General features: G+C 47.7%; 1 protein-coding gene across 1 annotated transcript in view; it reads right to left on the bottom strand.

The window, feature by feature from the left end:
* LOC144510209 (transcription factor 7-like 2) overlaps positions 1 to 13764 on the bottom strand; it is a 51332-nt gene extending 37568 nt beyond the window's left edge. Inside the window, exons 1-3 of the mRNA XM_078239705.1 lie at positions 13477 to 13764; positions 13283 to 13352; positions 13034 to 13146 (exon numbers count right to left, since the gene is read on the bottom strand). Coding sequence (XP_078095831.1) covers positions 13034 to 13146; positions 13283 to 13352; positions 13477 to 13665 — 372 coding nt within the window. The 5' untranslated portion in view covers positions 13666 to 13764. The remainder of the gene's footprint in view (positions 1 to 13033; positions 13147 to 13282; positions 13353 to 13476) is intronic.
* Between the last annotated feature and the right edge of the window lie 5722 nt (positions 13765 to 19486).

The raw sequence follows: 19486 nt of genomic DNA, 5'->3' as shown, positions 1-19486 counted from the left end.
GTGAGTTTTCTGTTACTCTATTAAATTGATGCGCGACAATAAGCACGTGGAACCAAGGCTTCGGTATTGAAGGCTTTAATAGAGTAACAATGGAACTACTAACACGAATACACCAGTTCAGACTGAAGGGGTCCTGCCGGAGCAGGGGGTCTTATACCTCGTCACCGGAGGCGGGACCCCACTGGAATGTGCCATGATAACTCTTATAACAGGTAAACACCCTAACCCAACAACATTGTACAACCCCCACAGTAACAACACCCTAGCCCAACAGTAACATAGTAACAACCCCCAGTGGTGAACCAACGATGGTTCACCACACTCTGTATCTAACTGTTGCTGTATATCAGGATCAAGCACAAGTCAAAGGCAAAAATGAATCATTACCTCAAGAGCACTGACAAGAACTCACATTTTGACACAATCTAAGCACATCACCATCAACCCAGTATTTTGCAAATGCTGCAAAGCAGGAAGGTGGCCCAGCATATTTTCACAAATAGCAATGTGATCACGTTGGATGAGGAATAAATATTGACCAGGGCTATGGAGCGAGAGCCCCTGCCTAATTCAAACAGCATCATGGCATTGTTTTTTTCCTCGATAGACAGGACAGACAGGAAAGATGTGTCCTGTATTTCACATTTCAGATCCTGCGCGGATCAGCTGGCAGGGGTATTCGCAGACATCTTCAACCTCTCTTTACAACAATCTGAGGTCCCTATCTACTTCAAGAAGGCAACGACCATCATCCCGGTACCTAAGAAAAACTAAGCAGCGTGCCTTAATGACTATCGGCCGGTGGCTCTGACATCCATCATTATGAAGTGCTTCAAAAGGTTAGTCATGGCACGAATCAATTCCAGCCTCCTGGACGACCTGGATCTACTACAGTTTGCCTACTGCTGCAACAAGTCCACAGCAGATGCCATCTCCGTGGCCCTGCACTCAACCCTGGAACACCTAGATAACAAGGACACCTATGTCAGACTCCTATTTATTGACTACAGTTCAGCCTTCAACACCAATATTCCGACAAAACTCATCTCCAAACTCTGTGGCCTGGCCCTCGGCACCTCCCTCTGCGACTGGATCCTGAACTTCCTAACTCTCAGACCACAATCAGTAAGGATAGGCAACAACACCTCCTCCACGATCATCCTCAACACCGGTGCCCCACAAGGCTGTGTTCTCAGCCCCCTACTCGACTCCTTATTCATCTATGACTGTGTGGCCAAATTCCCCTCCAATCGATTTTCAAGTTTGCTGACGACACTACCGTAGTGGGTCGGATCTCAAACAATGACAAGGCAGAGTACAGGAATGAGATAGAGAATCTGGTGAACTGGTGCGGCAACAATAATTTCTCCCTTAATGTCAACAAAACGAAGGAGATTGTCATCGACTTCAGGAAGCGTAAAGGAGAACATGCCCCTGTCTACATCAACAGGAATGAAATAGAAAGGGTCAAGAGGTTCAAGTTTTTAGGTGTCCAGATCACCAACAACCTGTCCTGATCCCCCCATGCCGACACTATAGTTAAGAAAGCCCACCAATGCCTCTACTTTCTCAGAAGACGAAGGAAATTTGGCATGTCAGCTACGACTCTCACCAGCTTTTACAGATGCACCATAGAAAGCATTCTTTCTGATTGTATCACAGCTTGGTATGGCTCCTGCTCTGCCCAAGACCGCAAGAAACTACAAAAGGGTCGTGAATGTAGCCCAATCCATCACGCAAACCAGCCTCCCATCCTTTGACTCCGTCTATACTTCCCGCTGCCTCGGCAAAGCAGCCAGCATAATTAAGAACCCCATGCAGTCCGGACATTCTCTCTTCCACCTTCTTCCTTCAGGAAAAATATACAAAAGTCTGAGGTCACGTACCAACTGACTCAAGAACAGCTTCTTCCCTGCTGCTGTCAGACTTTTGAATGGACCTACCTTGTATTAAGTTGATCTTTCTCCACACCCTAGCTACGACTCTAACACTACATTCTGCACTCTCTCCTTTCCTTCTCTATGAACGGTATGCTTTGTCTGTACAGCGCGCAAGAAACAATACTTTTCACTGTATGTTAATACATGTGACAATAATAAATCAAATCAAAATTAAAGTTTAAAATGAAGATCAAATCTCCAACTGTGCAGCTTTATCACCCGACCATCCTTCCAATAACGTGGTGACCCACAGTCCTTCCCTCCACAAAGTGCAGCATTCCCTTAGGGCACCCCCAGCCAATGCTCCTGTGGGGTCGGCCAAATGACGGGGCTGTCACTCAGTCTGTGCGGCATTCCCTCTCATCCAACGCTTCCTTGTTGCTGACCCTCCGGCAGCGCAGAGCTCCCTCAGCACCCACTCTGGAATTTCAGTGCTCCCACACTGGAACATCAGCCTGAAGCATTTACCCAATCTCTGGAACAGAACCCCAGCTGCTTTTGCCATCTCCCTCTCTTCCCTTAGTCCACCAGACAGATATCTCTGAAAGTTTTCCCAAGAAATAGCATCTATCTCTGCTTCAACTCGCTAACTTTTTAACTCTCGTATGTTTTGGCACTATTGTGATTACCAACTCAGTAACAGAGAAACAAAGAGCTGGACTAATGATGTGGAGAATATAATAAATGTAGTCTTCGACAAGGTTACCATGAATCCCCATTTAGTTCACTCATACCCCCTTTAGAATGGAATCTGCCATTCTTACCAGTCGAGTCTGGATATGACATCAAAGCCACATCAATCTGTGTCACCCCCGAAATGCCACTCATTTCTATTAAACTCGACAAAAAATAACCTGCAGTAAAAATAAAGTTGGTGACCATCCAGCATCCACTGAGGCAGCACAAAATGGCAACGGCACACACTGCACAGTTAAACCTCACTGACATACAGGATCTCCGAATCTCCCTACACCCTGGTCAGGCAGCAGTTTGACACAGTCATCCTCATGTAATCATAGCCCATGTCCTAAACTCCTCCATCATCGTAAGTAGTCTCACAACACCAGGTTAAAGTCCAACAGGTTTATTTGGTAGCACGAGCTTTCGGAGCGCTGCCCCTTCATCAGCATGAACATTCAACAGAAAGACAAAATGTGGAAACACTCAGATTATCTGGCAGTATCCCGTTGAGAGAAAGCAAGACATGTTAATACATCAGTTCTGATGATAGGTCCTTGATGAAATGATAACTCTGTTTCTCTCTCCATTGATGCTGCTGTTGAGTATTTCCAGAATTTTCTCTTTTTCCCCATCCCTAGAGAGGTTTTATTCAACCTCCTGGACAGGCTCACCAGACGCACAGTGGTATACAGTCAGGAGAGAAATGTTCAACATCTGAACCTCATGAAGTCTCACGACATGAACATTAAAATCTCCTGCCGATTCCCACCTACTACCCTCCCCCTGCTGCTGAATCAGCATTTCAGGAGACGATAGATCCATAAACATCACCGTTCTCATTAATGGCAGAGCCCAACATATCAAGGCAAAAGGCAAGGTTGAAGCATTTGCAATTAAAGAGTTAGAATTTTTTTGTTATTCATTCATGGGACATGGGCGTCGCTGGCTGGCCAGCATTTATTGCCCATCCCTAGTTGCCCCTTGAGAAGGTGGTGGTGAGCTGCCTTCTTGTTTTGCTGTAGTCCACGTTCTGTGGGTTGACCCACAATGCCGTTAGGGAGGGAATTCCAGGATTTTGACCCAGTGACAGTGAAGGAACGGTGATATATTTCCAAGTCAGGATGGTGAGTGGCTTGGAGGGGAACTTGCAGGTGGTGGTGTTCCCATTTATCTGCTGCCCTTGTCCTTCTAGATGGAAGTGGTCATGGGTTTGGAAGGTGCTGTCTAAGGATCTTTGGTGAATTGCTGCAGTGCATCTTGTAGATAGTACACACTGCAACTACTGAGCGTCGGTGGTGGAGGGATTGAATGTTTGTGGATGTGGTGCCAATCAAGCGGGGCTGCTTTGTCCTGGATGGTGTCAAACTTCTTGAGTGTTGTTGGAGCTGCACCCATCCAGGCAAGTTGGAGTATTCCATCACACTCCTGACTTGTGTCTTGTAGATGGTGGATAGGCTTTGGGGAGTCAGGAGGTGAGTTAACCGCTGCAGTATTCCTAGCCTTTAAACACAGTGGCTACAAGAGCAGATTATGTGGCGAGTCCAGTTGAGTTTCTGGTCAATGGTAACCCCAAGGATGTTGACAGTGGGGATTCAGTGAAGGTTACACCATTGAATGTCAAGGGGCGGTGGTTAGAGTGTCTCTTATCGGAGATGGTCATTGCCTGGCATTTGTGAGGCGCGAATATTACTCGCCACTTGTCAGCCCAAGCTTGGAAATTGTCCAGATCTTGCTGCATTTGAACATGGACTGCTTCAGTATCTGAGGAGTCGCAAATGGTGCTGAACATTGTGCAATCATCGGCAAACATCCCCACTTCTAACCTTATGATGGAGGAAAGGTCATTGGTGAAGCAGCTGAAGATTGTTGGGTCTAGGACATTCCCTGAGGGACTCCTGCAGAGGTGCCCTGGAGCTGAGATGACTGACCCTCCACAACCATCTTTATGCTGCAACTGTACAGGACCTTGGTGAGACCACATTTGGAATATTGTGTGCAGTTCTGGTCACCTCACTATAAGAAGGATGTGGAAGCGCTAGAAAGAGTGCAGAGGAGATTTACCAGGATGCTGCCTGGTCTGGAGGGTAGATCTTATGAGGAAAGGTTGAGGGAGCTAGGGCTGTTCTCTCTGGAGCGGAGGAGGTTGAGGGGAGACTTAATAGAGGTTTATAAAATGCTGAAGGGGATAGATTGAGTGAACGTTCAAAGACTATTTCCTCGGGTGGATGGAGCTATCACAAGGGGGCATAACTATAGGGTTCATGATGGGAGATATAGGAAGGATGTCCGAGGTAGGTTCTTTACTCAGAGTGGTTGGGGTGTGGAATGGACTGCCTGCTGTGACAGTGGAGTCAGACACTTTAGGAACATTTAAGCAGTTATTGGATAGGCACATGGAGCACACCAGGATGATAGGGGGTGGGTTAGCTTGATCCTGGTTTCAGCTAAAGCTCGGCACAACATCGTGGGCCGAAGGGCCTGTTCTGTGCTGTACTGTTCTATGTTCTATCTTCCTACGTACCAGGTATGATTCCAACCAGTGGAGTGTTTGACCCCTGATATCCATTGATTCCAGTTTTGCTAGGGCTCCTTGATACAGCCTTGATGTCAAGGGCTGTCACTCTCACCTCACAGACAGAGGTCATTCATGCCAACTCTCTGCAGAGTACTTCAGACAATCCCATTCCCTTGATCTAACCCTGTAATCCTGCAAGTTTATTTTCTCAAGTACCCATCCAATTTCTTCTGGAAATCACTGAATGTCTACATTTGCAGAACCTTCTAAGGCAGCAGGTTCCAGTGTGAAAATACTTTCCTCACTTCCCCCCGTTCATCTCTTGCCCTAAACCTTCAGTGCGTGTCCCCAGAACATTTACCATCAGCTCCTAACAACAACCTCACTTTGTCCATTGTATCTATTGAAGGGAACGATAGAATGGTCACAGCACAAAATCAGGATCTCTGTAAAAACAATCAGCACATCCCATTGCCCGACCTTTTCCCCCTTTTTCTCTTCAAACCAACAATTCCCTTTTGAAAGCCACAATTTAATTTGCCTCAACCATACACTCTGGCAGCGCATTCCTGATCCTAACCACTCGCTGCATAAAAAAGGTCTCAGGTCGCCATTGCATCTTTTGGCACTCGCATTAAATCAATGTCATCTGCTTCTCAATACTTCTGCCAATGGGAACAACATTCCCCCGATCTACATCTCTACGAAATCTCCACACAACCTCCCTAAAGAAAACAGCTCCAGCTTCACCAATCCATTCTCTGAACTAAAATAAGACACTCATCTCCAGAACCATTTGCAATTGTGTTAGAAGTATTTTAACTAATACTTTGTCAACCACTTTCCTAAAATCCATACAGACAACATCCATTGCATTGCCTTCCTCATCCTTCCCTGTTCCTTCATCAAAACATTCAACTGGACCCATCAAGCATATCTATCGATTACAAATCCATGCCGACTCTCCAGAACTGATTTGAACCTCTCCAAATGCCTGTTTATTTCCACCCCACGGCTGTTTCTAAAATGCCAATGTTGGACTGACCAGCCTGTCATTAATGGCAATGTCCTTGCAGCATCTCCTGAATAATTTTCCAAACCCCAAGCTTCTGGTAACTCCCTCAGATCTATAATCTTTTACCAGGTCTAGGACATGGTCACATCGTACCGCAGCCCGCTCCCCCATCTGGAATAGTGGCCTTTGTCAGTGAGCCCCACTCAGGAATCTGCTCCTTCACCAATACCATTTCAGGTGGCTGTCAGAGGGATGGACAATGGCTGTCAGAATGACCAGGGCGGGGGTCATACTGGGTTCTTGAGGAGTGGGCTAGATGACGCCCCATGAGTTGGCTCATGGAATGGCGGTGAGCATCCAGCACGTGACCGATGCCATCCATGATCTCAAAATGGAGCCCCACAGTCCAAGCCACCTCATGTAATGTAACGCCACTGTTTAAAAAAGGAGGTAGACAAAAGGCAGGTAACTACAGGCCGGTTAGCTTAACATCCGTAGTTGGGAAAATGCTAGAATCTATCATTAAGGAAGAAAAAGCAGGACACCTGGAAAAGAATGGTTCAATCAAGCAGACACAGCATGGATTCATGAAGGGAAAGTCATGTTTGACTAAATTTACTGGAATTTTTTGAGGATATAATGAGTGCGGTTGACAGAGGGGAATCGGTGGATGTGGTGTATTTAGATTTCCAGAAGGCATTCGATAAGGTGCCTCACAAAAGGTTGCTGCATAAGATAAAGGTACGCGGAGTTGGGGGTAAAGTGTTAGCGTGGATTGAGGATTGGCTATCTAACAGAAAGCAGAGAGTCGGAATAAATGGGTGCTTTTCCGGTTGGCAATCAGTGACTAGTGGCGCGCCGCAGGGATCGGTGCTGGGGCCTCAACTATTTACCATATACATAGACGATCTGGAGGAGGGGACCGAGTGTCGGGTAACAAAGTTTGCGGATGGCACAAAGATGAGTGGGAAAGCAAATTGCGTGGAGGACACAGAGTCTGCAGAGAGATTTGGATCGGCTAAGTGAGTGGGCAAGGATCTGGCAGGTGGAGTATAACGTTGGTAAGTGTGAGGTTATCCACTTTGGAAGGAATAATAGTAAAATGGACTCTTATTTAAACGGTGAAAAATTACAACATGCTACTGTGCAGAGGGACCTGGGGGTCCTTGTGCATGAAGCACAAAAACTCAGTTTGCAGGTGCAGCAGGTGATCAAGAAGGCAAATGGACTGTTGGCCTTTATCGCGAGAGGGATGGAGTATAAAAGCAGGGAGGTCATGCTGCAACTGTACAGGGTACTGGTGAGGCCGCACCTAGAGTACTGTGTACAATTGTGGTCCCCTTATTTAAGAAAGGATATATTAGCTTTGGAGGGGGTACAGAGAAGGTTCACCAGGTTGATTCCGGAGATGAGGGGGTTAGCTTATGAGGAGAGATTGAGTAGACTGGGCCTGTACTCATTGGAGTTTAGAAGGTTGAGGGGAGATCTTATAGAGACATACAAGATAATGAAGGGGCTAGACAGGGTAGAAGCAGCGAGGTTATTTCCACTTACAATGGAAACAAGAACTAGGGGGCATAGCCTCAAAATATGGGGGAGTCAATTTAGAACAGAGTTGAGGAGGAATTTATTCTCCCAGAAGGTAGTGAATCTTTGGAATTCGCTGCCCAATGAAGCAGTAGAGGCTACCTCGTTAAATGTGTTTAAGTCACAGATAGATAGATTTTTAACCATTAAGGGAATTAAGGGTTATGGGGAGCAGGCGGGTAAGTGGAACTGAACCCACTATCAGATCAGCCATGATCTTATTGAATGGTGGAGCAGGCTTGAGGGGCTAAATGGCCTACCCCTGCTCCAATTTCTAATGTTAAGTTCTTAGGACAATGCCCGCTGTGCCCTTTTGCACTGCACAGAGGGGTTTCCTGTAGTGGCTGCTGCACACCCTTCACTTCCGCCCTCGCCTGTCACCCGGATACACCCAAACATCCCCAGTGGAAGTTCCTTTATGGAGGGCCCTCTCCCTTCACATCGGGGACCTGGGGTGGAGGGTGTTGCATGCAGCAGTCCCAGATAGACTGCATTGGTTCACAGATTCCCAAAGATACCTACCCTTTTTGCAGGATGGTAGAGTTCATGGACCACGTATTTGTAAGTTTTTTAGACTGCAATCCCTTTTCAGTTTCTGACAAAAATCTTTTGCTACGGTTTTGTTTGCATTTCAGTCACACGCTCCTGATCTATGGGCACCTGGTGCAGAGAGGGGTGGGGAAGGAGGAGGACCTCCTCGTGAACCTGCTCCTGGGCCTGGCCAAACTTACCATTAACAGGTTTAGGCAGCAGGTGACTGAGGGGCTGTCTTGACTGACTGGCTGCCCCTCTATTGTGGCTACAGTTGCAGCCGAGTCTCCCTGGAGAGAGGGTGTGCAATGTCCACCAGCACCCCTGAGGCCTTCCGTGCACATTGGGCACTGCAGGGACTGGGTGCCTTATTGACCCTTTTAATCACATTTTGGTTTAATGTTTTTAAGTTTTGGTTTTGTTTAGGGCAGTTCCCCTTTGAGGGCTCCCCTTTTTACTTTGTCCCTCAGTTTGTTTAATTTAGTTTAATCTTTTTTCAAGAGAAGAGTTGGAACATGATGGCGAGTTCTTGTGCCACGCCCACCCCACCTCATTAAGCAACTTGCAATGCAAGCCATCCAGACTAAGCAACTTACCCGCTAATGACGACCAGCCATCTTCAGCCAGAAGTGCCAAGAAAGTGCCATCTCAGCATCTCGTGCTCCCCATCATCTGAGAAGCTAGTCTTCAATCAATATGATTAATTCCATCTAACATGAAGCTACAGCTGTCCATACTGGATACAGCAAATGCCATGGGCCCTAACACCAACCCTGCTGTAGTCCTGGAAACTTGTGTTCCAGAAAGCCACAGCCCTAGCCAAGCTGTTCTGGTACAGCAGCGATGTTGGCTATCCAGCTGATAATGTGGAAAATGTCATGGGAAGTCATAGGGAAGACACTCTCATGACTGCAATCATGCCTAACACAGAAGATGATGATTGCAGTTGTTGGAGGCCAATCATCTCAGTCCTAGTATATCACTCAAGGAGTTCCTCAGCTTACTGTCCTCGGCTCAACCACCTGAAGGTGCTTCATCAATGACTTTCCTCCATCATAAGGTCAGAAATAGGAATGTTCACTAATGACTACACAGTGTTTAATACTATTGGCAACTTTTCTAGATACTGAAGCAGTGTACGTTCATCTACAGCAACTTTCGGGCTTGAGTTAATATGTGGCAAATGACATTCAGGCAACGACCAGTTAGAATTATAGAAAAATTACAGCACAGGAGAAGGCCATTCAACCCAACTTGTCCATGCTAACCCAAGGATACCCAGTCAGACTAACAGATCTGACCACCTCCCGAAACATTCAATGGCATTACTATCACAAAATCCCATTCCATCAATATCCTGAGAGTCAATGTTAATCCGAAACTTACTGAACCAGTCACATAACTATTGTGGCTACAGGGTTAAGCCAGCGGCTGAATATTGTGGTGAGTAACACACCTCTCTGTCTGGATGAGTGAAGCTCCAACAACACTCAATGAGCTTGACACCATCAGGGAAAAAGCAGCCTGTTTGATTGGTTTCCCACCCCATCCCTTTAACATTCATTTCCTCCACCACTAGCACACAGTGGCAGCAGCATGTATCATTGACAAGTAACTGTAATAACTAACCAAGGCTCCTTTAATAGCACCTTCCAAACCCACAACCTCTACCACTTAGAAGGACAAGGGCAGCAGATGCATGGTCACCATTACTGATATTCATATTTTAATTCATCAAATTTAAACTCCCCGACTGCTGCGCTGCCTCCAGACTATTACCCCAGGCCTCTGGTTGACTCACCAATAACTATGTTACTGTACCACTGTGGCTGAAACCCATATCCATATTTTTATTCAATGTTCTCCTGACTGGCTTCTCATCTTCAACCCAACATAAAACTGAGCCAAACAACTGAACTTGTACTATCCATATCCAAACGCGGAATAAATCCCATTCACCCATCAGTCTCTGAGCTTTAAAGTTTATTTATTAGTGTCACAAGTAAGGCTTACATTAACACTGCAATGAAGTTACTGTGAAAATCCCCTAGTTGCCACACTCCGGCGCCTGTTCGGGTCAATGCACCTAACCAGCACATCTTTCAGAATGTGGGAGGAAAGCACAGCAACCCGGAGGAAACCCTCGCAGACACAGCAAAAGTGTGCAGACTCCACACAGACAGTGACCCAAGCCAGGAATCAAACCTGGATCTCTGGCGCTGTGAGGCAGCAGTGCTATTCCTCATCTACAAACATCTCCATTTCAAAATCTTTACCCGTTTTTTCAGATCCCCCCCATGATATACGTCACGAGGCTTCACATTTTCTGATTGACAGCAGTAGAGTGACAGAGGGTTTGGGGGCAGAGGCGGAATACGAGTGTAACCAGATGCAGTAGCACATAGTAACATCTCTCCATATCGGTCGCCTCCTCTAGCCCTGCAAGCCTCTGCCTGTCCTCCAATTCTCAACTCTTGCACACACACAATTTTAATTGCTGCATCATTGCACCCGTGACTTCAGCTGCCTGGGCCCCAAGTTCTGGAATACCCTCCCTAAACTTCTCTGCCTCTTCTCACTCTCTCTCCTGCTTTATGACGATTATTAGAACCTCCTTGATCAAGTTTTCAGTTGTCTGTCTGAATATCTCCTCCTCTGATGTTTTCTATTTTCCCACGAGGCACCTTTGGATATGGAAAGAGCTGCATAAAAATGGCATACTCTTTGCTGTTTAACAACAACAACAAACCATTGGAGTCAATTCTTGCTCAGTATTTCAGTGACTGCCTCAAGTGAATGGGGCTCTTACACCCTGTCACGTTGTCCATCCTAATATAGCCAGGATTCATTCCAAAGTGCAGCACATCCACACCAACCAGCTCAAGTCTTATCCAACATGCCCCAGAGATACTCAGGATGAACACATCCTGAAAATTTACAAGCCACTGACCCGACTCAGTCTGAAGGTCACTATAGAATGAGCCAAAATTACAGAGTGAATGCTGTTGTTGAGCACAGATCGAGAGACGAGGAGACATTGCAATCAGATAATAACTTAATAGGGTTACAGAGATACTAGTACACAGAAACATATGGTGGTGAGGGAGTGATGGACACCAGCAGTGTGGCAGTTGCAGATCAAAAGATATGGGAGCAGAATTAGGCCATTCAGCCCATTGAGTCTGCTCCACCATTCAATGATGGTTGATAAATTTCTCAACCTCATTCTCCCGCCTTTTTCCCATAACCTTTGATCCCCTTACCAATCAAGAACCTATCTATCTTTGTCTTAAATACACTCAATGACTTGGCCTCCACAGCCTTCTGTGCCAATGAATTCCAGATTCGCCATCCTCTGGCTGAAGAAATTCCTCCTCATCTCGGTTCTAAAGGGCCGTCCCTTTATTCTAAGGCTGTGCCCTCGGATCCTAGTTTCTCCTACCAATGAAAACATCTTCCCCACGTCCACTCTATCCAGGCCTTTCAATATTCTGCACATTTCAAGGAGATCCCCCCTCATCCTTCTAAACTCCATCGAGTACAGGCCCAGAGTTCTCAAACGCTACTCATACGTCAAGGTTTTCATTCCTGGGATCATTCTCCTCTGGACCCTCTCCAGGGCCAGCACACCCTTCCTTAGATACCGGGCCCAAAACTGCTCACAATATTCCAAATGTGGAATAAAGCCTCAACAGTACATCTCTTCTTTTGAATTCTAGTCCTCTCTAAATGAATGCTAACATTGAATTTGCTCTCCTAACGACCAACTCAACCTGCAAGTTAACTGTAAGAGAATCCTGAACTAGTACTCCCAAGTCCCTTTGTGCTTCTGATTTCGGAATTCTCTCCCCATTTAGAAAATAGTCTGCACCTCTATTCCTTCTACCAAAGTGCAGAACCTCACACTTTTCCACATTGTATTCCATCTGCCACTTCCTTGCCCACTCTCCGAGCCTGTCCAAGTCTTTCTGCAGCCTCCCCAATACTACCCTTCCCTCCACTTAACTTTGTATCATCTGCAAACTCAGCCACAATGCCCTCAGTTCCTTCATCCAGATCACTGATATATAAAGTGAAAAGTTGTGGTCTCAACACTAACCCTGTGGAACTTCATTAATCACTGGCTGCCATACGGAGAAGGACCCCTTCATCTTCACTCTGCCTTCTGCCAGTCAGCCAAACTGAAATCTATGCTAGTATCTTGCCCCTAACACCATAGACTCTTATCTTACTCAGCAGCCTCTGTGCAAGGCAGAGGGTGTGGAACCAGACACGGCGACGGCAGTTAAATCCAGGGAATCCTTCCACTGGGGAGCCAGTGCCCATCACTCTGGCAGCCAGTGAGTGGGCTTTACCCCAATCTTCAGTGTGGGCACTGATTCACTCTCTACCTCCCAGTGTTTGGTATTCAGCGCTTGCTCGGGGGAACAGATTCTGAGGCCATCACTTTATGTAAATTACCCTCTCCCTGGGGCCCTTCCCGACTGCAGAAAGTTGTGCTAAACTTTACAAACATACAGGGAAAGACGCACAGACTGTCTGCCCATCCCGACTGAGTCCCAGCCCAGAACAAAAGGCTGAGAGGCCAGTCCTGGGGGGGGGGGGGGGGGGGGATGACGTTGGGAAAAGGAAACGGGAAAAGGAGTGGGAACAGGGAAAAGCTCCTGTTCCCTCCCCCCCACCCCCCCGGATTCCCACCCAACCCCCAACAAACAAAACAAGCCAACCGCAGCAAGTTGGAAAAAAAAGTTTGCGGACACTTACCGTGCGGGCCCCTGGGGACAGGGATCCAGCTGGGAGGTAGGGAGCCGACAAGTCCGGGATCATGATGAAGGGGTAAGCTGCTCCTTTGAACAAACCTCCATCTTGCCTTTTGACTGGGAATTTGGGAACATGGCGAGAGAGAGAGAGGGAAAAAGTTGGTGAAACTTTGTGAATTCTGGGCAATGTTGCAAAGTTGTGAATGCAGAAAGGGGGCGTTTATAAAGCACTGGCAAAGTGTGTAACTTCTACCTTCCTGCTGATAATCCCGGGGTTTGTCCACAAAACTCTCTGCGCTCCTGGGCTGAGGGCGGCGATCAGCCTGGAAGAAAGAAGAGCTGTGAAAGTGGCAGGGAGGGTGCGGGCCGGGGGCACAGGGGGGCAGGGGGGTAGGGGAAGGCAAGGGCAGAGGGGAACGACGGGCTGCCCCATCCCAGTGGCCTCACCTCGGACTCTGGCGAGCTGCTGCGGCTGTCCGGCTCCTCCGTCTCGTTGACCAGCGACGACTTGACATCGGCCAGATCCCGTTCGGCGGACACGCTGCCCGGACTCTTCTCCTCCTGTTCCCCCTCGTCCTTAAAGGAAATCATCTCATCACTGGCCCCCAGATCATCCCCTCCATTAAGCTGCGGCATGACTGTGGCACACACTCTCTCTCCTTTCCCCCTCTCTCTCCCTCCTTTTCTCCCTCTCTCACTCCCTCTCTCCCTCCTGTAGCTCGGCTCCTCTCCGCTCTGATTGACACATTGATGGACAAGGAACTTCCAAACCTCTCTCCAATCAGCAGCCCCCCGGGGGCGGGGCTATTGCCTTGAAATTGACTCCATCCCAGGAATGACCCTTCCCTTTCCCCCTCTCCATCCATCCCCACTCCCTGCTGCTCAGAGTTTATCACCGACAACCCCCTCCCCATCCCCAGGACTGGAGTAACTCCTGTCGGTCCCACTGCAATCTGCTCTTTAACAGAGCTGGAAAACTCCTGCTGGAAACAGAGTGAGAGAGAGAGAGGCGGACAAGCAGACTGCAAACGGCCAGAGGAACGAGCAGCCACAGAGAGAGAGAGGAAGGCAGGGAGAGAGAGAGAAGAGGGAGGGAATGAACAGCCACTTAGAGAGAGGGGGGTGAATGAGCAGACAGACAGAGAGAAAAAAAGAGAGAAACAGAGAGGGAGGGAATGAGCAGAGAGACAGAAGAAATAGGCAGACTGCAAACTGCCAGAGGAACAAGCAGCCAGACAGAGAGAGAGAGAGAGAGGGGGGGAATGGGCAGACAGACTGGGAGACAAATACCAGACACAAAAAAAGAGGCAACAACAGACAGATAAAAAAAGACAAGATTGACAAAATAAACTGACAACAAATCCAAGCGCCGTGGAGAAGGAAATGACAATACGGCAGGAAAACTCCATATATACACTGCACCCCTCCGACTGCTCCCTCTATATACACCGCACCCTTAGACTGGTCTCTTTATATACACCGCACCCTTAGACTGGTCCCTTTATATACACCGCACCCTTAGACTGGTCCCTCTATATACACCGCACCCTTAGACTGGTCCCTCTATATACACTGCACCCCTCCAACTGCTCCCTCTATATACACCGCACCCTTAGACTGGTCCCTTTATATACACCGCACCCTTAGACTGGTCCCTTTATATACACCGCACCCTTAGACTGGTCCCTCTATATACACCGCACCCTTAGACTGGTCCCTCTATATACACTGCACCCCTCCGACTGCTCCCTCTATATACACCGCACCCTGAGACTGCTCCCTCCATATACACCGCACCCTTAGACTGGTCCCTTTATATACATCGCACCCTTAGACTGGTCCCTTTATATACACCGCACCCTTAGACTGGTCCCTCTATATACACCGCACCCTTAGACTGGTCCCTTTATATACACCGCACCCTTAGACTGGTCCCTCTATATACACCGCACCCTTAGACTGGTCCCTTTATATACACCGCACCCTTAGACTGGTCCCTCTATATACACCGCACCCTTAGACTGGTCCCTTTATCTACACCGCACCCTTAGACTGCTCCCTCTATATACACCGCACCCTTAGACTGGTCCCTTTATCTACACCGCACCCTTAGACTGGTCCCTCTATATACACCGCACCCTCAGACTGGTCCCTCTATATACACCGCACCCCTTAGACTGGTCCCTCTATATATACCGCACCCCTTAGACTGGTCCCTCTATATACACCGCCCGCACCCCTTAGACTGGTCCCTCTATATACACCGCACCCTCAGACTGATCCCTCTATATAAACCGCACCCCTTAGACTGGTCCCTCTATATATACCGCACCCCTTAGACTGGTCCCTCTATATACACCGCACCCCTTAGACTGGTCCCTCTATATACACCGCCCGCACCCCTTAGACTGGTCCCTTTATCTACACCGCACCCTTAGACTGGTCCCTCTATATACACCGCACCCTCAGACTGATCCCTCTATATAAACCGCACCCCTTAGACTGGTCCCTCTATATACATCGCACCCTTAGACTGGTTCCTTTATATACACCGCACCCTTAGACTGGTCCCTCTATATACACTGCACCCTTAGACTGCTCCCTCTATATATACCGCACCCCTTAGGTTGGTCCCTCTATATACACCGCACCCTTAAGCTGGTCCCTCTATATACACCGCACCCTTAGACCTGTCCTTCTATATACACCGCACCCTTCGACTGGTCCCTCTATATACACCGCACCCTTAGACTTGTCCTTCTATATACACCGCACCCTTAGACTTGTCCTTCTATATACACCGCACCCCGCAGAGTGATCCCTCTATATACACCGCACCCCTCAGAGTGATCCCTCAATATACACCGCACCCCTCAGAGTGATCCCTCTATATACACCGCACCCCTTAGACTGGTCCCTCTATATACACCGCACCCTTAGACTGGTCCCTCAATATACACCGCAACCTTAGACTGGTCCCTCTATATACACCGCACCCTTAGACTGGTCCCTCTATATACACTGCACCCCTCAGAATGATCCCTCTATATACACCGCACCCCTCAGTGACTCCTCTATATACACCGCACACTTAGACTGGTCCCTCTATATACACCGCACCCTTAGACTGGTCCCTCTATATACGCTGCACCCTTAGACTGGTCCCTCTATATACACCGCACCCTTAGACTGGTCCCTCTATATACACTGCACCCTTAGACTGATCCATCTATATACACCGCACCCTTAGACTGGTCCCTCTATATACATTGCACCCTTAGACTGGTCCCTCTATATACACTGCAGCCTTAGACTGGTCCCTCTATATACACCGCACCCTTAGACTGGTCCCTCTATATACATTGCACCCTTAGACTGGTCCCTCTATATACACTGCAGCCTTAGACTGGTCCCTCTATATACACCGCACCCTTAGACTGGTCCCTCTATATACACCACACCCTTAGACTGGTCCCTCTATATACACTGCACCCCTTCAACTGGTCCCTCTATATACACCGCACCCTTAGACTGGTCCCTCTATATACACTGCACCCCTTCAACTGGTCCCTCTATATACACCGCACCCTTAGACTGGTCCCTCTATATACACTACACCCCTTCAACTGGTCCCTCTATATACACCGCACCCTTAGACTGTTCCCTCTATATACACCGCACCCTTCGACTGGTCCCTCTATATACACTGCACCCGTTGGAGTCATCCTTTACAAGTATTGACTGGAAAAGCTACAGTTCGAGTAGAAACATAGAAAAAAAACATAGAAATACTACAGCACAAACAGGCCCTTCGGCCCACAAGTTGTGCCGAACACATCCCTACCTTCTAGACCTACCTATAACCCTCCATCCTATTAAGCTCCATGTACTCATCCAGGAGTCTCTTCAAAGACCCTATTGAGTTTGCCTCCACCACCACTGACGGCAGCCGATTCCACTCGCCCACCACCCTCTGTGTGAAAAACTTACCCCTAACATTTCCCCTGTACCTACCCCCCAGCACCCTAGACCTGTGTCCTCTCGTAGCAGCCATTTCCACCCTGGGAAAAAGCCTCTGAGAGTCCACCCGATCTATGCCTCTCAACATCTTATACACCTCTATTAGGTCTCCTCTCATGCTACGTCTCTCCAAGGAGAAAAGACCGAGCTCCCTCAGCCTATCCTCATAAGGCATGCCACTCAATCCAGGCAACATCCTTGTAAATCTCCTCTGCACCCTTTCAATCTTTTCCACATCCTTCCTATAGTGAGGCGACCAGAACTGAGCACAGTACTCCAAGTGGGGTCTTACGAGGGTCTTATATAGCTGCATCATTATCCCCGGACTCCAAAACTCAATCCCGCGATTGATAAAGGCCAGCACACCATACGCCTTCTTAACCACCACCTGCGGGGCCGTTTTTAGAGTCCTATGGATCCTGACCCCAAGGTCCTTCTGATCCTCTACAGTACTAAGAGTCTTTCCCTTTATATTGTACTCCTTCATCCCATTTGACCTACCAAAATGGACTACGACGCATTTATCTGGGTTGAAGTCCATCTGCCACTTCTCCGCTCAGTCTTGCATCCTATCTATGTCCCTCTGTAACTTCTGACATCCCTCCAGACTATCCACAACCCCACCAACCTTCGTGTCGTCGGCAAACTTACCAACCCATCCCTCCACTTCCTCATCCAGGTCATTTATGAAAATGACAAACAGCAAGGGTCCCAGAACAGATCCCTGGGGCACACCACTGGTGACCGACCTTTGTACTTTGGAGGGGTCGGTTTTTGTCCAAATTGTCAGGAAGGCTTCCTGACACAGTATGTAGATAGACCAACAAGAGGCAAGGCCACATTGGATTTGGTACTGGGTAATGAACCAGGCCAGGTGTTAGATTTGGAGGTAGGTGAGCACTTTGGTGACAGTGACCACAATTCGATTACATTTACCTTAGCTGTGGAAAAGGATAGGTATATACCAAAGGGCAAGAGTTATAGCTGGGGGAAAGGAAATTATGATGCGATTAGGCGAGATTTAGCTGGCATAGGTTGGGGAAGGAAACTGCAGGGGATGGGCACAATTGAAATGTGGAACTTGTTCAAGGAACAGCTACTACGCGTCCTTGATAAATATGTACCTGTCAGGCAGGGAGGAAGCAGTCGTGTGAGGGAATCGTGGTTTACTAAGGAGGTTGAATCTCTTGTGAAGAGGAAGAAGGAGACTTATGTAAAGATGAGACGTGAAGGCTCAGTTAGGGAGCTTGAGAGTTACAAGTTAGCCAGGAAGAACCTAAAGAAAGAGTTAAGAAGAGCCAGGAGGGGACATGAGAAGTCTTTGGCAGGTCAGATCAAGGAAAATCCTAAAGCTTTCTATAGGTATGTCAGGAGTAAAAGAATGTCAAGGGTAAGATTAGGGCCAGTCAAGGACAGGAGTGGCAAGCTGTGCGTGGAGTCTGAAGAGATAGGAGAGGCACTAAATGAATATTTTTCGGCAGTATTCACACTGGAGAGGGACAGTGTTGTCGAGGGGAGTACTGAGATGCAGGCTGTTGGACTGGATGGGATTGATGTTCATAAGGAGAAGGTGTTCGCAATTCTGGAAAGGGTAAAAATAGATAAGTCCCCTGGGCCGGATGGGATTTATCCGAGGATTCTCTGTGAGGCTAGAGAGGAGATTGCAGAGCCTTTGGCTTTGATCTTTGTGTCGTCATTGTCTACAGGAACAGTGCCAGAAGACTGGAGGATAGCAAATGTTGTCCCCTTGTTCAAAAAGGGGAGTAGGGACAACCCTGGTAATTATAGACCGGTAAGCCTTACTTCTGTTGTGGGCAAAGTATTGGAAAGGATTATAAGAGATAGGATTTATAATCACCTAGAAAGGAATAATTTGATTAGGGATAGTCAGCACGGTTTTGTGAAGGGTAGGTCGTGCCTCACAAACCTTATAGAGTTCTTTGAGAAGGTGACCAAAGAGGTGGATGAGGGTAAAGCAGTTGATGTGGTGTATATGGATTTCAGCAAAGCGTTTGATAAGGTTCCCCATGGTAAGCTTTTGCAGAAAATACGGACACATGGGATTGAGGGTGATTTAGTGGTTTGGATCAGGAATTGGCTAGCTGTAAGAAAAGAGAGGGTGGTGGTTGATGGGAAATATTCATCCTGGAGTTCAGTTACGAGTGGTGTACCGCAAGGATCTGTTTTAGGGCCACTGCTGTTTGTCATTTTTATTAATGACCTGGATGAGGGCGTAGAAGGATGGTTTGTAAATTTGCGGATGACACTAAAGTCGGTGGAGTTGTAGACAGTGCAGAGGGAAGTGGTAGGTTACAGAGGGGCATAGATAAGCTGCAGAGCTGGGCTGAGAGGTGGCAAATGGAGTTTAATGCAGAAAAGTGTGAGGTGATTCACTTTGGAAGGAGTAACAGGAATACAGAGTACTGGGCTAATGGTA

This window comes from Mustelus asterias, chromosome 22 (assembly GCF_964213995.1).
Source record: "Mustelus asterias chromosome 22, sMusAst1.hap1.1, whole genome shotgun sequence".
Lineage (NCBI taxonomy): Eukaryota > Metazoa > Chordata > Chondrichthyes > Carcharhiniformes > Triakidae > Mustelus > Mustelus asterias.
This window is presented reverse-complemented; position numbering and strand designations above follow the sequence as displayed.